Here is a 6,960-nt window from a genome sequence, read left to right as displayed (position 1 = left end):
CTCCGAGTACTCTGAGCCCCCTCCTTACTCACTCCGAGTACTCTGAGCCCCTCCTCACTCACTCCAGGTACTCTGAGCCCCTCCTCACTCACTCCAGGTACTCTGAACCCCCCCTCACTGCAGGTACTCTGACACTAGTTCTGGAGATGAATGAGATGTGACCCCTGCCCCCAAAGGCAGTTAATCCTCTAGGGAAGACAAGATACATGTACACAGGAAACAATTAGAGAGCAATTAAGTGTCAAGCCAGGTCTTTCTGTTGTGAAGGGCAGTAAGAGCTCAGAGAAGAGGAAGGCTTCCTGGAGCAGGTGGCCTTGTGCTAGGCTGGGCCAGGCAGGATGAGCAGGGCTTAGAGAGGTGGGGCAGAGCATTCCTGGCTAGAGCAGCCACTGGAAGGCAGCGGGTAGGGGGGGGGAGCGGCCAGCTGTGGGAGCAGTGAGAAGACTGGTCTGACAGGGGCTGGGAGGCCAGGCTGGCTAGTGGCGGCCAGTCCTTGAAGGGTCGTGAAAGGTGAGCAGAGGAGTTTGGACTTGAATCCACCCGAGGTAATAGGAAAGGCTTTCCATCTGGGGAGTAACACAATGGAAGTACTGTTTTAGGAAGACGACAGTGGTATGCAGGATGGATTGGTGGGAAAAGCGTCCAGAGGCAGGCAGCCCAGCTGGGAGGCTATTGCATGAAGGCCTGGACAAGGTCAGGGGCAGTGGCAATGCGGGGAGGGGACGTATCTGAGAGAGGTTTGATGTGATGAGAGGTGAGGGAGAAGGAAGAGTAAGAGCCGAATCCTAGGTTTCTAGCCTTTATGATCACTAGGTGTTCTCACGTTGGCGAGCGGGTAGGGCTGTAGCAGAGAGGAGTATGGGGCCAGCTTGCAGGGAGGTTGCTGAATGTGCTGCTATCACGGGGGAGATTCTCGGGCTGGGGGTGTCCCAGAGCCTGAGTGTCAGGCTTGAGGGGTTCCCTCACAGTTCCTGGCCTGAAGCTCTGCTTCTCCTCATGCCCCCTCTTCTGCCTCTAGTCACTCCTGGAATGAAGGTTTACATCGACCCTTTTACCTACGAGGACCCTAACGAGGCTGTGCGGGAGTTTGCCAAGGAGATAGACGTGTCGTGCGTCAAGATTGAGGAGGTGATCGGAGCTGGTGAGTCCCCTGGGGCACAGTGGGGGTGATAGGCTGGGGGCTCCCCAGGGGAGGGCTGAGGCGGGCTGGGTGCAGGGGCAGTACCCAGAAAAAGCTTCTGTCCTGCGCTCTGCAGGAGAGTTTGGGGAGGTGTGCCGGGGGCGACTGAAACAGCCCGGTCGCCGGGAGGTGTTTGTGGCCATCAAGACGCTGAAGGTGGGCTACACCGAGAGGCAGCGGCGGGACTTCTTGAGTGAGGCCTCCATCATGGGTCAGTTTGACCATCCCAACATCATCCGGCTGGAGGGCGTGGTCACCAAAAGTCGGCCAGTGATGATCCTCACGGAGTTCATGGAGAACTGCGCTCTGGACTCCTTCCTCCGGGTAAGAGCCAGCCCCAACCAGTCACCCTCCCCCAGAGAGCAGGGTTGGGCCAGCCACTGCCCCCACGCGTCAGATCGACCCTCTCCAAGTCCACAGATGTTTTACTGAGGGGGCATGGTCCAGGGAAACAGCCAGCCCTTCAGAGCCAGGGTTCACATCCTGACTCTGCCCCTTACTGCCTGTGCAACCTCAGGCAAGTTACTTAACCTCTCTGAGTCTCAGCTGCCTTGATGTAAAACGCAAGTGGTAAGAGCTAATGGCTCTTCGTGAGGATGAATTGAGATGTTGTATACAAAATGGAGCCCTGGTGGCACAGTGGTTAAGAGCTTAGCTGCTAACCAAAGGGTCGGCAGTTCGAATCCCCCAGCCGCTCCTTGGAAACCCTATGGAACAATTCTACCTGCCCTATAGGGTCGCTGTGAGTTAGAATCTACTCGACAGCAACGGGTTTGGTTTTGGTTTTACAACATGCCTGGTACATAGTAGGGCAGATTACTTACTCTCAGTAGACCCTGGACACAGTTGCAGGGATAGATGAGGCATGCTCTCTGTCCTCTGTCTCTGAGGAGAGGGTGGGCAGGCCGGCCATGGCAGGCCCTCGGCCAGGAGGGAGAGGATTGGCCCACGAGCCTGCTGGTTGCCTGCAGCTCAACGACGGACAGTTCACGGTCATCCAGCTGGTGGGCATGTTGCGGGGCATTGCTGCCGGCATGAAGTACCTGTCCGAGATGAACTACGTGCACCGCGACCTGGCTGCCCGCAACATCCTTGTCAACAGCAACCTGGTCTGCAAAGTCTCCGACTTTGGCCTCTCCCGCTTTCTGGAGGACGACCCCTCCGACCCCACCTACACCAGCTCCCTGGTACAAGAAGTAGCCGGGAGGGAGACTGGGGGTGGGGCCAGCCCGCCCGGGGCTTGGGGCTGGGGACCAGCCCCGAGTCACCGGGTGAAGGGAGTGTGCCCCCCACACCAGGGCGGGAAGATCCCCATCCGCTGGACCGCCCCTGAGGCCATAGCCTATCGGAAGTTCACTTCTGCTAGTGATGTCTGGAGCTACGGAATCGTCATGTGGGAAGTCATGAGCTACGGAGAGAGGCCGTACTGGGACATGAGCAACCAGGATGTGAGTGGCGCCCAGCCAGAGGGCTCGGTAGGTGGGAGCTGGCTGGGGGAGCCGAGTGGTGGCTTACTCTGCTTCCCTGCCCTCGGCCAGGTCATCAACGCTGTGGAGCAGGATTACCGGCTGCCCCCACCCATGGACTGCCCCACAGCGCTACACCAGCTCATGCTGGACTGCTGGGTACGGGACCGGAACCTTCGGCCCAAGTTCTCCCAGATCGTCAACACCCTGGACAAGCTCATCCGCAACGCCGCCAGCCTCAAGGTCATCGCCACTGCCCAGTCTGGGTCAGTACCTCTGTCTGTTCTCCCTCCCTGCTCTGGAGCCAGCAGCCCTGCCCTGTTCCCCCACCCTCAGGACTCACCAGCTCCCTCTGTCCTCCCCACAGCTTGTCACAGCCCCTCCTGGACCGCACGGTCCCAGATTACACAACCTTCACAACAGTGGGCGACTGGCTGGACGCCATCAAGATGGGACGGTACAAAGACAGCTTCGTCAGTGCGGGGTTCGCGTCCTTCGACCTGGTGGCCCAGATGACTGCAGAGTGAGTGTGCCTCAGGGGCAGGGCGTGGGCTCTGGCCTGGGGCCAGAGGAGTGGGGCAGAAGGAGAGGGCCTGACCCTGCCCTTGGTCCCTCCTGCAGAGACCTGCTCCGGATCGGGGTCACCTTGGCAGGACACCAGAAGAAGATCCTCAGCAGTATCCAGGACATGCGGCTGCAGATGAACCAGACTCTGCCTGTGCAGGTCTGACACCCGACTCCTCCGCGGTGGGCGCCCCCCAGGGAGCGCACACAGACTGACCAGCCGGCTGGACTTTCGGACTTTTGGATGCCTGGGTTTAGGCTGTGGCCGGAAGATGGAAGTTTGGGGAGAGCCCCAACTGGGACTTCTCCAGGCCTGTGCTCCCTCCCCAGGAAGTGTGCCCCAAACCTCTTCATATTGAAGATGGATTAGGAGAGGGGGTGATGATCCCTCCCCAGACCTTTTGGGGCCCAGGTCTTTCTGCTCTCCAGTGGGGGATCCCCACAAACGCAGACTTTGCCATGCTTCAGTGCTGGAGGTCCTGGCGGGCTCAGTGAGGGGCCGGGGGTAAGCCTGGGTTCTACAGGGCCCACCCCTGGCTGGGGTCTGTCCCACCCTCAGGAACTGGAGGAGGGGACTCCAGGAATGGGGAAATGTGACACTTCTACCCCAAAGCCAGCTGGCAGCTCCAGTTTGCACAGGGACTGTTGTTCTGGGGGCCGAGGGCCCTGCCCCCACCCCCTGCCCTTGGTGCTGTCATAAAAAGGGCAGGCAGGGGCAGGTGACTAGTAGCCCCTTGCCCCCAGAGACTCTCAGAGCCAGAGATCGGATGTGTGTGTGAGTGTGCGTGTGTGTGTGACTAAGTGTGCACGCACTAGCCTGCACAGAGTGTGGGTGGGCGTGTAAAAGCTCGGCCCTGTGCCCTGCAGCGGGGCAGCTGGGTCTTCAGCGGAATAAAGGCAATAAAAGATTCTCTGACCCCGTCTCATTCTGCCTCCCAAGGCAGGCTTCCCTGAGTGTCAGGTTCAGAGCCCTGCCCCCCCCCCCTTCAGAACTCCCAGGAATCACTGGGAGACAAAATCCAGGCCTAGCCAGGCTCAACTTACCTTTTGTGCTGTGGCCTCATTTCTCTGAGCATCTAACAAACTTCCGGGAAGTGGGGCAACCCCAGGGCAGAGCCAGCTAGCCCAGAGCGCCTTCCTTGGGCCTGGGGGGCCAGGTGGTGGGGTGCAGACACTTAAGGCTCCTAACAGCCAGTCCTTTCCCACCAAATGTCTCAGAGGAGAGGGCCTTGGTCAGTTTCCAGGGTCATGTGGCCAAGGACAAAGGGGATGAGAGCCCACTAGTGTTGAGATGTGTTCAGTGGGGGCGGCCGGCTCCTTCAGCGAACGCCAGCCCGGAAGAGTGGCTGTTCTACTGAGCGCTTACTATGCTCCAGGCACTGGGCTAAACGCTCCACTTATAGGAGGAGCTTACTTAATCTCACAACAACCCAGCCAGAGAAGGAAGTATTTTTATCTCCTTTTTACAGAGGAAAAGGAGAGAGGTTAAGTAACTTACCCGAAGTCCCTGAGCCCATATGTGAGGCCTGGGACTGGAATTCCCACTGACGCTTCCTGCACATTTGAAAGATTCCCGGGGCGGGGGGTGGGGGGCGGTGATAAATAACAAGAACCAGGGAGAGAGGGTTAGCAAAACAGCTTCTGGAAATGTCACAGGAGGAAGCCTGGGAGGTGGCTCAGAGGCCGCGTGGACGCAGTGACGGGGGTGGGGTGGGGCGGGGAATGGGGGGGAGGCAGCGCAGTTGTTGGAATTCCAAGTGTGTACGAGGGCCCTTGAGCCATAAACCTTTGCAGGGCAGGGAACAGGTTTTCAAGGTATCTGCATATTCGGAGCTAGAGAGGGGTCGTTGGGAGGGACCCGCAGGGGGAGGGGCGTGAACAACTTGCTCCATGGACCTCGAGCTTCACCTGTCGCGGTCCCTCGCATCTCCTGGGCGTTTCCAGGCAGAGCAGAGCTTCGTAGGGGAATTCTAAAGAATGGGACAGGAGGAGGTAGCTGGGGGCTGGCGGCATCTGCTGACCAGGAAGCAAGGGGAAGCTATTTCGGGAGCAGGACAAGGCCCAGTGAGGTTGGGCCGGGGACGAGCGGCCAGGGGCGCGGCGCAGGCTCCCGAGGCCGCCCCCGCCCTCCGCGGCGCCCCCTCTCCTTGATATTCCCCCCACGGAGCCGAGCGCGCTGCAGCAGCGGGGCCCGGGGGAGGAGGATGGGGACTGAGGGCGGGGGGGGGGGGGCGACAGTGCGCTGGCCCAGGCGCCGGAGCTGTCAACAGCGGGAGGTGCTGCGGGCGGCCAGGGAGGGGCGGGGGCGGAGAGGGGTCCTGAGCGCTTGGCGCCGCATTCCCAGCTGAGAGCTCAGATAAAGGAGAGGGGCGCTCCAAGCTACTCAGGTGTCCACCTCCTGGTCTTAGGTCTCAGGGGTGGGGAAGGGTCCGTGGTCCTTGTCTCCTGGGGTGACCCCCTCATTATCTTATCCTAACACTCTGACCATCTTAGCGAGTCTAGGCCCAGATGCTGGGATGGGGGCTCCCCCGGAAGAGGTGAGATATCGCCCCCTGCTGGGTCCGCCAGGAGGGCGGGATTGTGGACGTTGAGCACCAAGGAAGGAGCAGGGGCCTGGAGTGCCCCATAATGAGGGGGCACTTGGTGTGTGCACCCCAAGCCGAGAATCTCCAGGGACGTCTTGAGCCCCCAAATCCAGGGTGCATAAGGTACTCAGATGTGCCTTGTGCAGCCCACCACGTATACCTCCCTCCTCGTATATCAGGACATCCTCGCCCCCACTCCATACGAACCGCTCTCCTTCGGCTCACCTACAGAAACAGCAGAGAGGGGCGCGCTACACGTACCCAAACCACACCCACACCATACCCGCAAACCGCCTCCCTTAACGCTGGCATCTTCTCCGGCACGAGACCCTCCCAGCCCATACACCCTCAGAGCTTTCCAAGACTGAGATAAAGTGGGGCAAGAGATGCCTAGAAGGAAGGAGAGGAGTCTTCACTGAAGGCCCCTCCCTTCAGTACATTGGGGCGTGGGAGTGGGGTGGCTGACCTGGTTAACCTGTTCCATTAGAAAGGCCTAGGATGACCCCTGGTCAGGGGTCTGACCCCTGAGCAGGGTTGCAAGGAGGGGTGGGGTGTGGCCAGGGAAGAAGAATGAGGGCAGCTAGTCTGTCGTGTCAGGGTGAGGCACACACTCCTGGGGACAGAAAATTCCATCTCCCAACTTGAGGGGCAGGAGCAAGGGGTGGGGAGTTGCAGCTCCCCTCACCTGCCTTATCTTACCTGCCCAAAGGGGTAGTTGAGGCCGCAAAGGACCCATTTCTTGCCCGAGCCTATGCCTGAGCTCAGAGGGTAGGGACAGTTAGGCTGCGCTTAGCAGCTGCCCGTATAGCCCTCCTCCAGGCTGACCGCAGCAAGAGGGACCTGGATAGCCCTTGGAAGGAGGCCTGGGTGGTCAGACTCTGGCCTAGAAACTGGAGAATCTGAGGCAACTGGGCAGAGTGGTGCAGCAGGAAGGGCTGGAGATTTGGATTTTAGAGTACAGGCAGACCTGGGTTCAAAACCCAGCTCTCCTGTTTCCTAGCCTGTGACCTTGGGTGGGTGGTTTGGCTTCTCTGTGCCTCGTCATCATACCCACCTCATGAGACAGTTAGGAACATTGAATCGGTTAAACCATGTAAGGTATGTGCTGGGATCATAGGAAAAAAAAAAACCCATGGTGGTCGAGTCGATCCCGACTCACAGTGAC

The 6,960-nt window shown here is 59.5% G+C and overlaps 1 protein-coding gene across 1 annotated transcript in view; it reads left to right on the top strand.

Moving 5' to 3' along the window:
- EPHB3 (EPH receptor B3) overlaps nt 1–4,114 on the top strand; it is an 11,474-nt gene extending 7,360 nt beyond the window's left edge. Inside the window, exons 9-15 of the mRNA XM_004382262.1 lie at nt 1,019–1,141; nt 1,257–1,504; nt 2,152–2,367; nt 2,479–2,628; nt 2,719–2,912; nt 3,014–3,169; nt 3,268–4,114. Coding sequence (XP_004382319.1) covers nt 1,019–1,141; nt 1,257–1,504; nt 2,152–2,367; nt 2,479–2,628; nt 2,719–2,912; nt 3,014–3,169; nt 3,268–3,376 — 1,196 coding nt within the window. The 3' untranslated portion in view covers nt 3,377–4,114. The remainder of the gene's footprint in view (nt 1–1,018; nt 1,142–1,256; nt 1,505–2,151; nt 2,368–2,478; nt 2,629–2,718; nt 2,913–3,013; nt 3,170–3,267) is intronic.
- Nucleotides 4,115–6,960: the final 2,846 nt, after the last annotated feature.

The sequence above is a fragment of the Trichechus manatus genome, unplaced genomic scaffold (assembly GCF_000243295.1).
Source record: "Trichechus manatus latirostris isolate Lorelei unplaced genomic scaffold, TriManLat1.0 scaffold00092, whole genome shotgun sequence".
Lineage (NCBI taxonomy): Eukaryota > Metazoa > Chordata > Mammalia > Sirenia > Trichechidae > Trichechus > Trichechus manatus.
The sequence above is the reverse complement of the archived record's forward strand: the minus strand, read 5'-3'. Positions and strand labels throughout refer to the sequence as shown.